This window comes from Chaetura pelagica, unplaced genomic scaffold (assembly GCF_000747805.2).
Source record: "Chaetura pelagica isolate M959 unplaced genomic scaffold, ChaPel_1.0 scaffold128, whole genome shotgun sequence".
Classification (NCBI taxonomy): domain Eukaryota; kingdom Metazoa; phylum Chordata; class Aves; order Apodiformes; family Apodidae; genus Chaetura; species Chaetura pelagica.
This window is the reverse complement of record NW_009954302.1, coordinates 1,428,865-1,445,516: the sequence shown is the minus strand read 5'-3', so window position 1 is coordinate 1,445,516 and position 16,652 is coordinate 1,428,865. Positions and strand designations below refer to the sequence as shown.

The 16,652-nt window shown below is 42.4% G+C and overlaps 1 protein-coding gene across 1 annotated transcript in view; it reads right to left on the bottom strand.

Moving 5' to 3' along the window:
• Positions 1–2,111: 2,111 nt before the first annotated feature.
• Positions 2,112–16,652, bottom strand: part of BVES (blood vessel epicardial substance) — a 24,054-nt gene continuing 9,513 nt past the window's right edge. The window contains 4 exon segments of the mRNA XM_010003859.1: positions 2,112–2,427; positions 10,377–10,518; positions 13,469–13,636; positions 15,865–16,031. Coding sequence (XP_010002161.1) covers positions 2,303–2,427; positions 10,377–10,518; positions 13,469–13,636; positions 15,865–16,031 — 602 coding nt within the window. The 3' untranslated portion in view covers positions 2,112–2,302.

The following is a 16,652-nucleotide window of genomic DNA, read 5'->3' as shown; positions in this document are numbered from 1 at the left end:
TGAACACCCCAACTCTCCCAGCCTGTCTTCATAGGAGAGGTGCTAAAAAAATTGCTCAGAATTGTTTTACTTACAAAGTCTGGCTGTGTCTTGATCCAAAATGAAGACAAACCTTCCAGGGATATGATCCTCACACGTCACCAGGTTCCTGAAACAGCAATTCTTTGTATTTTTGTCTCCATCATTACAACATTTCCACCCCTTTGGGAGCTGACCCTTTTTTGAGCAGGCAGCTGCCTCAGATGGCCTGCACCAATCTCAACCTTAGTAAGTCTATAATTTATCTGATGCAAGTTTTCTGCAGGTATTCTTTTTATTAAAAGAAACAGGACATCAGAAAAACAAGTTTACAGCAAGCAGCTGCTGGAGTTATGATGATACACATTTCTCCTTGGGTACATATTTTATTGCATGGAGAATGTTTCATCTTTTGCTCCTATGTATATTCAGATGCTATACTCATATTACACTCACGTTTCATATTACACTTCATCATATACTCAGTTCTAATTTTCTCCTGTACTTTTGTTCATGGTGTAATCAGTTGCTAGTGTTTGACAAGTCAACTACTAAAAATGTGGTGTGATTTTAAACGTGCATTTCTGTTTCAGTTGCTGAATCGCAGTTGTGCCCCAGTAGACTCACAACTTCTCTTACCTTTCTGGTTTATCAAACCAGTGGTTCTAAAAGCTGCTCCAGTTAACCCTCATGATGACATTTTAACAGCTGCAAGAGGACCTTCTATTTTCTACACGTAAGGACATAACATCAAAACAGATTCAGATGACAAACAGCAACAGAGCCACTGTGCTCTCCTTTGCATATGTGTGGAACAAAGACATTTAAAATCTATTTCCACACCTCAGGAAGTTGATCTCATCTCAGTAGGACATTATTTACATGCAAAATTGACCAAACCACAAGATATACTGATGTAATATTAAACACAGGCTTTAAACTCCCAGAAGCAGGTCTGCTGACAATGCAGGTCTAACCTTCCAATTGTTTGCCTGCACATTTGGATACTGCACAAGCTTTTGAGGAGGGATTAAATAGGTCAGATACATCTGTTCCAGGCTGATTCAAAGATGCTCTGTCAGGATAAATTTTTAGAATCAAAATGAAGCAACAGAAAACAGACTAAAACCAGACTCTGACACCTCTGACTGTTTTGAGAGTTGGTGCCAAACTTCTGTTACTGTATGTATTGGAGTTTTGTGCAATTCAGTCAATGGAAGAGGGTCTGTTTTCTGTTATGTTTAGTGAAAATACACTATTTGTTGCATAACACAATTCAAGAATCATCAAAGCACAGACAGGTACCTACCACCTACCTGTCTCTGTGTGTCACAGACAGAACTGCTGCAAGTGCCTCTTAAAAGTCCTCCCAGTGCCTCCCATTATGATACTGTTTTACTGTACTTGCAGCTACCCAGTTTTGAGGTTTGAACTCAATTTCCTACATCAAGTGTCATTTGTACCTCACATATTGCTGTGTGGAAAGGTTAATCCAGGACAGCTCCAGCATTCCATGGATAAGACTAAGGAAAAGCACAGAATCACAGAAGTGCCACATTTGGAAAAGACTTTCAAGATCTTCAGTGCAATAGTTTCCTGAAGAAAAAAAAGTTAAGGTTGGAAAGGCAACATTAAATTTAAATATTTGGTAAAACAAGCAAGATCTTCAGTGCAATAGTTTCCTGAAGAAGTTAAGTTTGGAAAGGCAAGATTAAATTTAAATATTTGGTAAAACAAAGAAGTCATTATCACAGTTGTAGAGTCAAGCAGTCAGGTTGGGATGTGTCAGAATTAGAGACCTCAAAGGTACAGAAGAGTGCTTGTGCTATTTCACATCAGACTCTCAGAACAATGATGGTAGGTAACTGCAACATGGCTTTGGAAATAGTTTCCAAATCTCCCACAGAAAAAACCCACTAAAATACAGGCTGCAAAGAAATTGATGGGAATGAAACTGGGGTATTTTGCACTGGATAAGTCTCTAGACATTTCAGGCTATTCAGCCACTTAATGCTAAATGCACAATGGCAAGAGACACAGTAAAAATGAAGCAAATACCCACATCCAGAAAACAAACAAAAAACACATACAACTTTGGTTTTGTTTTGTTTTTATTTAGAAGCAAAATAAAATGTGACATTTCCATCTAGAAGCCACTGACACATGCAGTGGCAAATTCAAACCTGGAGGGGTGTTTTTAGCTTTCAGATTCCTCCCAAATTCAACTTCTTCCTCTTGCACTGGAGCTTTGCACAAGCTCAGCTACACCTGAAGACACATCTGCTTAAGGCAGCCGCTGGAGCTCAAGCTTATCAGGAGATGATGCTTCAAAGACATCATCTTCAACACTTTCTTCTATGGGCTTCATTTTAGCTGAAGATCTCAGGTAGGGAGATGTCCGGCCTGGGCCTGCCACAGTTACAAAGAAATTACCCATTATTTATTATTCACACACCTGCTGCATAGACCTGTTTGTGACAAAGTGTCCACAGTCCTGTCCTAGTTCACTTGGATGAGGATTTTGTAAGTGAAGGTTTCTTTGTTATTTGGCCAGGGGCATCAGGAAACTCCAGATGTGGGGCAACCACACTGCTAGGAACCAGCAGTGCCTCTGAGCTCCAAACCCTGGGGTTGGCCACAGGCACCATATTGCCCCAAATTCATGGCAAATCCTGACGGCATGAGGTACCCAGCACTGTGTCCCTGACACGTGTTCTCACCCTTCACTCCCCCACTAGTTCTTCTCCACAACCAATGACAGGAATGGCTAAACCTAAAAGGAACACACATTTGCACACTTGCCTTGAAAAATTTCCACAGGGCACTGAGCAACCCTCAGGTGGGTAACTCACCACAGCCCTAACTGCCTTAGGAGCATGATAATGAACAGCTTCTGGAAAATAGCATACCCCCATAAGCAACCCCAGGGAACACAAGATTAACAGATGAAGGCCACGTAACTTCTGACTGGCAGTGATTTAACTGGTCTAAGACCTGCTGGCCATGCAGAAGAAGCATGGCCAGTGGGTCAAGAGAGGTGGTTCTTCCCCTGTACTCTGCTCTTCTGAGACCCCACCTGGAGTTATTTTGTCCAGTTCTGGAGCCCTCAACAAAAACAAGGACATGGAGTTCATGGGCAACGTCCAGAGGAGGCCACCAAGATGATCCTTGGGCTGGAGCAGCTCTGCTCTGGAGACAGGCTGGGAGAGTTGGAGTGTTCAGTCTGGAGAAGAGAAGGCTCCAGGGAGACCTTAGAGCACCTTCCAGTGCCTGAAGAGGCTCCAGGAAAGCTGGGGAGGGACTTGGGACATAGGCTGGTAGTGAGAGGACAAGGGGGAATGGATTAAAACCAAAAGAGCTCCTTCTACATCAGCCAGACTGGTTTATTTCCCATTGTTCACTCTGAAATTGCTTCTTGCACTTGGTTTTTTTTCTCTTGGTACCTTCTTCTAGACTTAAAACAACCATAACAGTATGAGGTTGTAAACAACTAGTACATGATGACCAAAAAGTTTAGGGAAATCTTTGAAACACCATTGTAGAAGAGCAAGAGGTAGTGGTCCTGTCTGACAGCCTGCCTGTATACAAGCTAAAAATTCAGGTTTTCTTGAAGAAAATGCTGATAGCCATCACATACTCTTGCTGCAAGGCTATTCTTATTACTTTTTAAAAAAGTTTCTCAGATATATATAGGAAATATATGCTAAGGAAGCCTGTTTGGGAAGAAGGATTCCCTTGCACAGCACGTGTTACACACAGGCAACAAAACACAAACTACAGGCAAGACCAGCAGGTTATTGTTTTACTGCATTTTTCAGTCACATTCTCAGAAACCCTGTTTGGAATTAGCTTTTTAGAAGTTTTTTTTTGGTGTTAAAAATGTGTTAGTGTTTCCTTTTGACACTCCAAAACTCCTTTAACTGCCACGATCCAAGGTTACTCACACACCTTTTTAAACCCTGGGATTGTTAAGCACTTCTTTTCACACAGGTGGGTTTTTATGGTCTAAGATGACTATCACTTCATTGGCCAAATCTAAGGTTTGTGGGTACACTTGGAGATCAAATTGACTTTGTTAGGAGACACCAACAAGTTATACTCAAAGGTCAAAGGGTGCCTGAAAATGCTGAATTACAGTGCCAGCTTTTTTGGGGGTTTGATTTTCTTTTCCCCAAGATGTCTGTATTAGTGTCATTTATTGCCATTTTCAGAAGAGTTTTCTTCTGTTTACAAGTGCTTAGTTCTCTCCAGAAATCAGAGGCAAGAAGCCACAAGGTCTGTTCAATAGGATCCAACATCAGGTCTAATAATGCTGTCAAGTTGTTTGGTCGGAAGACATGCTCCCACCTTCTCCAAACACAAAACCTGGACTACTGAGGCCTCTAGCCAGGGTTGGAGAGGTGTTCAAGAGACCCTTGAACCCAGCCCTTCCAGACACCACTCTTTTGCTCTCTCTCCAGGACCCAAATACCTATTAAAATGGCATTTCCCATGAATCCCCATCCTGCTTTCAACCACAAGCTGGGTGTAACACAGGAAGCAGACAGAAGGCCAAGAAAAGCATGAACAACACAAAACTTTTCTCCACTCCTGCTCAGCTTTGAAGTTTGCAAACACAGATTCACAGACCAGAAAATCTGAGTGATCTAAACAAAGTAGCACAGAAAAAACAAAGTGTATTACTGGTAACTATGTGAATGGCTATCAAGCAATAGAATTATTGAATAGAAATGAATACAGAAATGTTTGCTGAAGGACTGAGAGTCAGGTGAAGCCACCCAGGTTCAACCAATAGGAAAAATTTCTTCACAGAAAGAGTGGTCAGACACTGGAATGGGCTGCCCAGGGACGTGGTGGAGTCACCATCCCTGGATGTGTTGAAGGGTGGCTTGGATGTGGTGTTGGTGGATGTGGTTTAGGGGAGAACTTTGTAGAGCAGGGATGATGGTTGGACTCACAAGGGGCTTCTCCAACCTGAATGGTTCTATGATTTCTCCTTAACTCAGATTTTGGAAGATGAGCTACATCCATTTCATTTACTAACATCTGACATAGAGATGAATCATGGATGTCAAGCACAAGTATAGCCCATGATACACATATTATCCCATGATAAACAAACCCCACTTTAATACCTTTTTTGAGGATGCTTGCTGAGTTAATGTGATGTTATCAACAGAAAACATCATGCTGCAAACGACTCACTCCGTAAGCATTATAGAACTCTTGTTGGTTATTTCCTTAATATAAAAGCAAAGAGTTAGTTGCATTTCTTAGTTAATTAAATTCAAAACACAGTTTGGTTAGTAATCACAGTCTGGGAACTACTAATTAGTATTTTTCACCCTTTCACTACAAAACACTTGGAAAAAAGCTTTACATCAATTTCTTGGGAAAAAGAGTCCCAGCTTATTGTTTGTAGCACAGATAAAACCAGCAGTTTAAAAGTCTGGATTATACAAAAATATAAATGCTCAATTTTTTGAGAATATGGAAATCAGGATAATAAAGCTTATTAATATTGTAGTAGTCAAATATCATATTTGTAATGAGGAGATTTCTTCCACACACCAGTCAATCACCTAGCAATGACAAGACAGAATTCCTGTGCAGCTCCTGTACAGGCAAAGGGTTTCTTTTAATTAGAAGAAGAAATTAATAAGACAAACTTTGTCATTTCCTTATGTGCCTCACTAACTCTTCTGGGGGTTTCTGGATGTTGTTTGTTTTCAAATAAACAAATGTAGGATGGCAGAAGGGGGGCTCAGGGGAACAGCCCTGGGATTATGCCTCAGCAGGTACCTCTGACTGAAGCTTCAAGAACAGATCAAGAAAAACCAAACCAATCAAACCTGACTGCTCCCCTGAGGGCACCCAGGGGAGTGTTCTGAAAACACACCAGGGGGAAGGTAAACAGCAGCTTTTTTGTTCCGTTTTCCCTGTTATCTGAGAAGAAGTGCCCACATGGCCACAATCCACACTGAATACAAATCTTGAAGCTCTGCTCACTCAGGTAGCAAAGCCCTCCCAGGCAAGGACAGAACCCAGGAATAACTAACAAGCTCTCCTGGCAAAAAAAAAGGAAGATCAAAGCCTTGCAGTTTGGTGAGAGAAATCACCTCGCATGAAGAGTTTTTACCAACCTTTCACAGAAGTCAGCAAGTTTGTATTAATCCAAATGCAAAGAAGAAATCAATGTCAATGTTTCCCAAGGTGTAGGATACAGGGCTGTGTGGGAAACCCCCCTGCCTCCCCAAAAGCAAGGGAAGTACTGGGGTCCAGAGGCTGTTGCCACACCTCTTGTTGCCACTGGGGTGGGTGGTGGCAGTGACAGGGTCAACTCTACCAACCACTGCTGGACTGATCAATTCCAGAACATAAAAGACATCTGAACCCCTCTTCTGGGGAAAGTACACCCCCCCTCCACCAGAAAACATGGTACACAAACCAAGGAAAAGCACAGCAGAGAAAAGTGTATTTATCAAGTATGTGCTAAGCATGGAGGCATCTCAGGGATGAAGGCAATTACAGCTGAACATGTCATGCACTTGGGTCACTTTCTCCCACAGCTGCAATACTGGTGTAAGAGTTTTGCTGCTAAGCCTGAAAGATAAATGTTAATTCTAGTTAATTGCACAAAGAGTTTTACAATTTCTGTCAGGCTTCTGAGTGTGCAAATTTGTCCAAGGGCTCTCTAGGCAAAGAGGTGGCTTCGATTTCCTGGAGCTTTGCTGTGAACAGGTGAAGAGCCAGTTGAGTGTTTATGGAAGAAGATCAGAGAACAGACCAACATAGGAGACTTCGTGGCAGGTATCTGCTACAGGCTGCCTGATCAAGGAGAACAAGCAGATGGAAGCCTTCTTTAGACAACTGGATGAAGCCTCATGAAGCCTTGGTACTTGCAGGGAACTTGAGCCCCCCCAGTATCTGGTGGGAAGGCAACAGAACTGGGAGCAAGCAGTCCAGGAGATTTCTGAAGAACGTAGCAAACCATTTCTTCACACAAGTGATCGATGGGCCAACTAGGGGAGGTGTTCTGCTGGACCTGTCACTGATGAACAAGGAAAAACTCATCAGGGAGCTGAAGGCTGATGGCAATATCTCCTGCATTGTCCAGGAGCTGCTGGAGTCTAAGATCCTGAGAAGTGTGCAAGACAAATAGTGGAGTTACAACCCTGGGCCTGAAGACAGGGGACTGTGGCTGGCTCAGGAACCTATGGGCCTGTGGGGACAAAGGGACCCAAGGATAGATGGTTGATCATCAAGGACACCTTCCTCAAAACACAAGGACAGTCCATTCCAGTGTAAAGAAAGTTGAGCAAGCGTGGTAGAAGGCTGGCAGGGATGAACAGGGAAGTCCTGACAGAGCTCAAACTCACACACACAAAGTGAAAGCAGGGATGAGCCTCTTGGGGGGAAACATGGCCCAAGCATGCAGGGATGGAATTAAGGAAGCCAAAGCTCAGCTGGACCTGGATCTGGTGAAGGGCAACAAGAAAGGCTTTTACAAATACATTGACAACAAAAGGAAGACCAGGGAAACTAGGGCCATGGCTCAGTGAGGCATGAGATCTAGAGACATGAAGAAGGTTGAGATATTCAATACCTTTTCTGCTCCAGTTTTTCCTTTACAGGTTTGTCTTGAGGCCTCCCAGATCACCGAGTCTGGTGGCAGAGACTGGAGAGTGAATCTTGACTTACAGGAGAGCCAGGCTGAGTTAGGGACCTCTTAATTCAACAGGGCAAACTCAAGGCTGTGGAACCACACGGGCTGCACCCAAGGGTGCTGAGGGTTGGCTGCTGCAATTGCAAGACCCCACTCTATCCTCTTGGAAAGGCCACAACCATCAGGAGAGAGAAAAACAGGCCAGTGTCAAGGCTGTATTTGAGCAGGGCAAGGAGGAGCACCCAGGGAACTACTGCCCTATCAGCCTAACCTCTGTCCCCAGGAATATCATGGAGCCTGTCTTCCTGGAAGCCATGTCCAAGCACATGAAACCCAGGAAGGTGTCTGGGAAGAGTCAGCTTGGATGTACCATGGGCAGACTGCGCCTGACCAGTCTGGACACCTCCTGGGGCAAGATGATAGCCTCTGTGGATGAATGGAGTGCAGTGGATGTTGTTTATCTGCAGCATGGCCATCCACAGCCTGCCACAGGATCCTTCCAGCCAAATGGGTGAGAAATGGACCGGACACATGAAATGCAGCTTGGGTGAAGAAACTGCTGGACTGCTGAGGTCACAGGGTGGTGAACAGCAGCACAAAGCCCAGCTGGCAGGTGGTTACCAGCAGTGCCCCTCAAGGGCCAAAATCAAGGCCCATCATTTCAATATATTAATGACCTGGATGATGGGATGGAGTGCACTCTTGCCAAGTTCATAGACAGCAGCCAAATCATGAGGGAAGCTGTTGACAGACCAGAAGGTAGGGCAGCTGGTAAGAATGGGCCTTCAGAGGCTGGAGAAAAGAACTGACAGAAATCACACGAAATCCAACAAAGACAAAGTCCTGCACCTGGGACATGACAAACCTACACAGCAGTACAGCCTGGGCACCAACTGGTTTGAAAGCAGCTTTGCAGAACACAGACCTGGAGGTCCTGGTGGACACAATATAGAAAAAAGTCAGCACAGTGTGCCCTGCAGTGAAAAAGGCCATCCAGATATTGGGCCACATTAGCAGCACACATTGGGCCATATTAGCAAGAGCACAGCCAGCAGGTCAATGGAAGAGATTAATCCCCTCTATGTGGCACTTGTGAGACAGGATCTGGAGTGCTGTGTCCAGTTTGGGGCTTCCCCATTCAAGAAAGACATGGACATACTGGAGCAAGTGCAGTGGAGAGCAACCAAGATGGTCAGAGCTTGGAGCACACGACGTACATGGAGAGGCTGCAAGGACTGGGAGTGTTCAGCCTTATGAACAGAAGACTCCTCTTACTGATGTCTTCAGCTACCTAATGGAATATATAAAGAAGACAGAGCCAGGCTCTTCTCAGAGGCATGCACTAAAGAACAAAAGGACAACAGTCATGAGTTGCAATCAGGGAAATTTTTTTCACCATGAGGGTGGTAAGGCCCTGAAACAGGTTGCCCAGAGAGGCTGTGGAATCTTCCACCTTGGAAATACCCAAAGCTTGACTGGACATGGTCCTGAGCAACCTGGTCTAGCTGACCCTGCTTTGACCATGGGGTCAGAGTAGACAATCTCCAGAGGTTCCTTCGAACCACAGCTGCTCTGTGACTCTACATGTCCCTTATCTCAGCTGTCCCCCTTGACACTCTAGTAGGGTGGAACACTAGCAGGGCTTTTGCTTCCATCAGTCTGGGCATGCAGACTATACCAATGGTAAGGAGTGAAAACACACAGGCCCTCCAAGTCTGAAGAAGTTTCTGGAGGAGAACTGTGAGGAACACAATGGAAAACATAATTAAACAGGAAAGTGTAAATACTTCAAAACACCCTTCTCTTCTTAACAGAGTTTAACTATAACAACTGGAGTGGGTTTTTTCCTCATATATTTGAATGCTAATTACTAAAGAATAGTATTTCCCAAATAAAAATAAATACTCCTCTATTGCCCTTTTAAATTCCCTTAAACCAACAACTTATGCCAAATAAGAAAACTGAGCATCTTCTGGGTTTTTTTTTTGTCTTGTTCAAAAGCTGCTTTCAGAGTTCAGGTTACTGCTGAAGTAAAAAATAACAACAGCCTGGAAAGAATCATTTAGAAGGTTTCTATAAAGGAATAACTTCCCAGGGGAAAAGCAAAAAGGTCAGATATGGTTTCTTCCCTCATTTCATCTGTTCTCTCCTGCTCCTCTCAAACAAAGCACATGGGAGCCTGACAGGGTCCTTGAAGATTTTTCAGTGGGCATCAAAATATTAATTGCACACCACGTTTCTCCAGATCCTGCCAATACAAAGTGACTCAGGAGGAAACACAGAGCACCAAGGCACTGAGGGAAACACTTCTGGTGGAGGTTTTTCATTTTTACAAGCAGCAGTCATGGACCACAGGAGATGCTACTGTGGCAGGTTCTGTGCATCAACAGCTTTGCCCCATCGCTATCATCATTCCACATTACATCTACACATTACATTATGCCAGAAATGGTTGCAACACATGCTGGTTTTTTTTCCCAGTATCTACATGAGGTATCTTCAGTGAACACACAAAGCCTTATGCATCTTATGAATCCCCTACAGTTTGGCCCCTCCACTTAGGTGGGATGCAGAGCAGCACCCAAAAAAGCTGCAGGCTGGTCCCACGGAAGGCAACAAGGAGCTCTGCAATGGTCTCCAATGATTAACCAAGCTGTGCTCCAAACTGGCATGAACTTTTCTGAGCACTCACGAAGGGAGGAGGCAGAGGAAGTCCCACGAAGAAACATCTGCAAGCCATCCTCACTGTCACTGCTACTGGCCATGCTGTTTCTCATCTGCATCACCGAGAGCTGTGAGCAAAGACTGGGCTGGCGATCAATCTTCTTTGAAGCCTAAAAAAAAGAAAAAGCAACAAATCCCACAAAAAGCCCTTATTTTTTTAAAAGGCATCAAGAAATAATTCCTCTGTAGTAGGTGCTCTGGTCTCAGCCATGGTTATTCATGAGAAACTGGTTAGGTCAGAAGATTGTATGCAGAGTAAACAGTTTTAAAATAAACTAGAAGATGCCAGTAACACAATGGACTTGGAATAGTAACAAGAGTGAAGCCTCAGATGCATTACTCAATTTTAATTCTGCTTTGCACTGGACTTGTCATGTGTTTTCCTACAGAAATGGTGATTTGTATTATTTGGTAGTTCATTATTTAGGTATGATGATCTGCAATTAAATACAGCCTTTATGATGAGCCTGGTCCTCCCTGCTAATCAAAACAACATCCTACTCACATAGCTCAGCAATTTCTACCTGAACAGAAACTTGTTCACCTTCCTGGCTTTTCGTTTTATCATGTTAGAACATGGTAGAGGGTCATTTGGCTCTTGATTTTAGTGAAGACACATTAAATGCATCACATTCATATTATCCTTTGCCTGTCAAACGGTCTTAGGAGCTTCCATTTGCTTTGAGTAGTGCTCCTGAGAAGTCTTTGTACTCTAATATTTATAGAAACCATAACAAGGGACAATGTAAGTAATGCTGGCAGTCAGAATGCTGCTTTAGGTGTATGTGAAAGGCAGCAATCAATGACAAAAGCAAAATGGGTAACTCCACTTTAATGAGTTTTAAAAGTCAGGAGTTAGCATCCCATATCATGTGGAGAGGAATGATTCTTTTCCCAAGAGTAGTGAAAAAAAAGCATAGAGAAAAGGGGGGAAAAGGAAGAATAGGAAAAGGAATAGGAAAAGGAATAGGAAAAGGAATAGGAAAAGGAATAGGAAAAGGAATAGGAAAAGGAATAGGAAAAGGAATAGGAAAAGGAATAGGAAAAGGAATAGGAAAAGGAATAGGAAAAGGAATAGGAAAAGGAATAGGAAAAGGAATAGGAAAAGGAATAGGAAAAGGAATAGGAAAAGGAATAGGAAAAGGAATAGGAAAAGGAATAGGAAAAGGAATAGGAAAAGGAATAGGAAAAGGAATAGGAAAAGGAATAGGAAAAGGAATAGGAAAAGGAATAGGAAAAGGAATAGGAAAAGGAATAGGAAAAGGAATAGGAAAAGGAATAGGAAAAGGAATAGGAAAAGGAATAGGAAAAGGAATAGGAAAAGGAATAGGAAAAGGAATAGGAAAAGGAATAGGAAAAGGAATAGGAAAAGGAATAGGAAAAGGCAAGGTAAGAAACAGTCTCCCAGGAGAGACAAGCTGAACACAATCCTCAAAATGCACAGGAGTCATGTTGCTACAAGTTCCTTTCAGATGCAATATTCCAGAAATTACCTATTCTCTATGTAGATGTGGGTTTTATTACAGAACTCTGCCCTGTAATTCTTTTATTATTAAAAAAAAAAGCAGCTTTAACCACACAATTATTAAGATGGATTTTATAGATGGCACCTTCCTGCTAGGTCACTTTTATTTTTCTGCATTAGTAAGATGAAAAGTGATCAACACAATCCTCAAAATGCACAGGAGTCATGTTGCTACAAGTTCCTTTCAGATGCAATATTCCAGAAATTACCTATTCTCTATGTAGATGTGGGTTTTATTACAGAACTCTGCCCTGTAATTCTTTTATTATTAAAAAAAAAAGCAGCTTTAACCACACAATTATTAAGATGGATTTTATAGATGGCACCTTCCTGCTAGGTCACTTTTATCTTTCTGCATTAGTAAGATGAAAAGTGATCTGAAATAGCTTTGAGCAGCTGATTGCTCCTCTACTTCAGTGAGCAGAAGGCAGAATAAGCAGTGCTCCAAATCTTCCTCTTCTCTTTCTATAGCCACGACAAAAATGAGAAAACTTACAATGTCTAATTAGCCATGAAGACACAAGTTGAGCCTGTTGAAGTCTCTTATATAGAAGCAGTGGCAGCCATTCCTTTTGGATAATTTTCTAGTAAATGCACAGCTTTGCAGAAGTAATTCCTTAACCTATATATGAGATATTTATGGGCAACCTGATAAGGATTTTTCTCTGAGCTATGGTGAGTTAAATCAATACAGACAGAATATGAAAATACTGTTTTATACAATTATAAAGCTTTCCATAAATGATGGTGGAAGTTCTTCACATAAATTATATATGAGAACCCTACAGCCACAACATAAATAATAAGAGAAAACCACCAGCTGCCAAGATACAGTGCAAATCCTGAAAAGCCATGGAACTAAGTAAGGAGACAAAATGAAAACAAAGCAAGATAACTGGTATGTCCATGACTACACCCAGACCACTGACCATGACACCTGAAACACACTCCCTCTACATGGAAAGAATGAGTTGCATTTCAGACCACTGAATATTTTATATGTATTTATATTTATTTGTATTTTAAATGTATTTCATGCCTCCTTCCACTGACTATATTGCATTTACCCAATGTTCCTTTTTTGCAGCCTTCAAACACATATTGAAATGATTCTTCTTGGCAATCAGCATAACCCAGTTGTTTGGCTCCAGCAAGCAAATAAATTGAGAGAAAACCCTGAAGCTTCTTTCTACAAAGGCACACATTTGTTAATGTGAAAGGATACCAGGGAGAAGAACCATTTTAGATACTGGCCACCATGTCTACTAGTTGGCTAGAAACATTTGCACTAGAAGATCAGTTCTGAATCTCAGTTATTCATCTTTCTTGCACATTACTGTGCTCTCTCTAACCAATATTGCTCCTGACAAAAGTGTTGTACTGACTCACACTTTGGCACTAAAAGGCAGTGAGCATGAATTCAGGAACTGATAGCAGGAGGTTAAAAAAAAGATGCTATAAGAAGATTTAAAATTGAAGTGACAATGCATTTGTGTGTGGGAGGAAAACTCCCCAGTGAAACTTGAGTTGCTTACCTTGTCATTTAAGGTCGGGTCATTCAATGAATAAAGTTTATTTGTAATATCTTTGCCAATAAGATACTTAAAAATCTCATAAAGAAATGGCTCAGATTCCAGAAAGTAAGTCAGCCTTTCCCTGGACCAGCACAGGAACTTGCAGTTATCATCTGCAATAATGGTGACCTGAGAAAATACATGTTCAGAATTAGCACATTTTATAATATTTTAAAATTAGCACATTTAAACATGCTTTAAAATAAATGATACCAATTTATTTGCACCTCCATTTAAAATAACTCTTAAAGCCATATAATGTTTTGCCATCTCTCAGAATGTGGTATTTACAAATGTAAAACATCTCAGATACTTATTACGCTCATATTTTTAGCTGATAAGCCTGCTTGCTTTTCAGAAAACCTGGAGGGAGATAATAGGGAAAAAAAATCTTTTCTAAGTTCCCAAACTGTAAAAGCATTTATGTTAGAGAAGATTTACATATATAGACATTCCTACAGTGATGACCTTACTTGTATCCCAATGGGCCTCTGTGTTGCTTGGTTTTAATTTATGTTGCTGTCACCAAACAGGAAGAACTGGTATAACCCAAAGGCCTCCTCCAAGGAGTTTTTAGTGATTTTTAAATTATTATTATCAAAAGCTTCACCTTTCTCTCTGTCAGCCCAGCTGATCCCACAGGTACCACCTGCTAGCAGCTGAGTTGAAGGAGTGTTTGCTCAGCTACTGGTAACTCAGCTGTGAATAGTTTCAGAGGAGGTTGCAGCCTCTCCAGGGAGGCTGGACCTGCTGGGCATGTCCCCCTGTGCCAGCAGAGGCCAATGGCACATGGAAACCTGCCCAGCTTGGTGACACCCAGGAAAGCTGGGGAGGGACTTTTCACAAGGGCTTGCAGTGAGAGGACAAGGAGTAATGGTTTTAAACTGAAAGAAGAGATATTTAGGTTAGAGATCAAAAGGAAATTCTTGAGTGTGAGGGTGGTGAGAGCCTGGCCCAGGTTGCCCAGGGAAGCTGTGGCTGCCCCATCCCTGGCAGTGTTGAAGGGCAGGTTGGATGGGGCTTGGAGCAGCCTGGGCTGGTGGGAGGTGTCCCTGCCAATGCAGGGAGTCGGACTGGATGATCTTGAAGGTGCCTTCCAACCCATTCTATGATCATCTATAAAGAAACCAGGTGCTCTCTGCTGTTTCAAGCTAATGTTACCTCCTGAGAAACTTTATAAAAAGCCTAAGAAATAAGGTGAAACTGTCACATATTCATGGATTTTTAGCTTCACAGTCTGTAATACAAGCTCCCAGGCTGAGGAAGAACCTGCCAGTGTTGCCAGCAGATGGGTCCTTAAGATTGAACCCATATCCTCTTGCAATGGCAACACTGAGAGTGCTGATATGGTGGGGACAAGCAGAACTCAGGTGTGAAGGATGCACACTGCACTGGGTTACAGGAATTTTTAAGGCAGGCAGAAGCTGAAGCATGACCCCTTTCCCTCCAGAGGGACTCAATTGTATCCAGTCACTCACAAGAGAAACGGGCTGTGCCCCAGGGAGGCTGTGCTGCTGGGTGCCTCCCTGCTGTGCAAGGAATACAGCTGGACAACCCTCTCCTTGGCACTACCCCTAGTGTTTGACTGGAACACATGACATCAATCACTGATTTTGGAGCCTACATTGCCTCAGGGGTATCCATACCCAGGCAGCCACTACCCAGTCATTACTACACACACACAGTCAAAAATCATCAAGTAAGAGGCAGCAAAACAGACATTTTGTACTATGTAAAAAAAACTTCCCTAAGAGTATTTTTTCCCCACAAGCTATAGTATAAAATATCCCTTAATATACCAATGTAATTACCCTGCTGGAGACACACAGTCTCTTTGCCCTCCATATGAGTGTTTTTATTCAAACCATTGGGATCTCTTTCAGCTTGTGTTGCTTTAACAGCTTTTCAAATGACAAGCATTAACATACTCAGATAAACACCCATTTCAAACTGCTGCTGCCTGAATTTTTGGCCCTTCATTTTAGTAACACCAAATACTACAAGAACGAACCCTCCTTTTGAATCAGCAATGAGACTGCTCACATCACCTCTTCTCCAGCAAAGATCTCTTTTAAATTCTTTGTCCTAAATAAAATTCTTAAGACAAACTTGCAAACAGTACAAGAGACCATACTGGCAAAAACCAGTGAACACCATCATAACACTCCTTTGCAGCCATTTCATTTTAAAAGTTACTTTTGGTAGGGTCCATCATGAAGCACCAGTACTAGAAAGCCAGCAAAATGATGCAGGCAGTGAATTAAGCAGTGAACAATAGTCCACTGCTGATGAAACATGCTCTGTTTTTTTTCTCATCTCATTCACTCATATGCAGTGACATTGAAAACAAAGTGTACCTGGAATTTCTCACCCCGGTTGATCTGTGTTGATCGAAACTCAGGAGAGTCTATAAAGGCACAGGGGTAAATATTATGCAGGAAATGTCCTCGGTAAGACACCTTCATTCTGGAAATAAAAATGTAGGAATCAGCATTTTAAAGTCATGGAGGTTGATGAAGTTCATCTAAATTTGGATATGATTACTGACAGTGGTAAAGCAGCAGGTTTCAGGCTGTGTTCCATCTTCTGGAATTTCAGCCCTAGAGCTGCCCTGTCTTCTGCCTAAACCTCCACTGATTGCAAGCAGAGGCTGTCAACCAATTCGAGTTCCTGGGCATGATGTACATCCTCAAAACTTTGCTGCTCAAAGTGAAAAAGGTCTGAAGTGTTACCCTGTACAGCCAGACCAGTATCAGGCTTCCTTCAGATAACCAGCTTTGCAGTCACGAGCAGCTAATGACTTCAAAGAAAATCGATGAAGCCTGATGTCACTGTTGCCATCAACAGAAACTGGTTTAAACACTGGGCAGAGCTTAGAAAGAGCTTCAGGACAACATGGGCATGTATTTTACCCTTTCCCACCTGGGTGCTGTCAGCCTCTGGGCAGTGAACCTGCCCCTCTCTGCTTGCACACACATGTGCAATGAATCGGTTCCAGTGGGCTTGTGGTTTTAAAGTTCACTGGAGGGATATTTTTTGGTTATTGGTTATTCATCTACAGACCATCAGATTCTACAAACTATCATTTAAAAAGCCAACAAAAACCCCAACCACTTTTTAATCTATTCAACCATCACACAAAGCA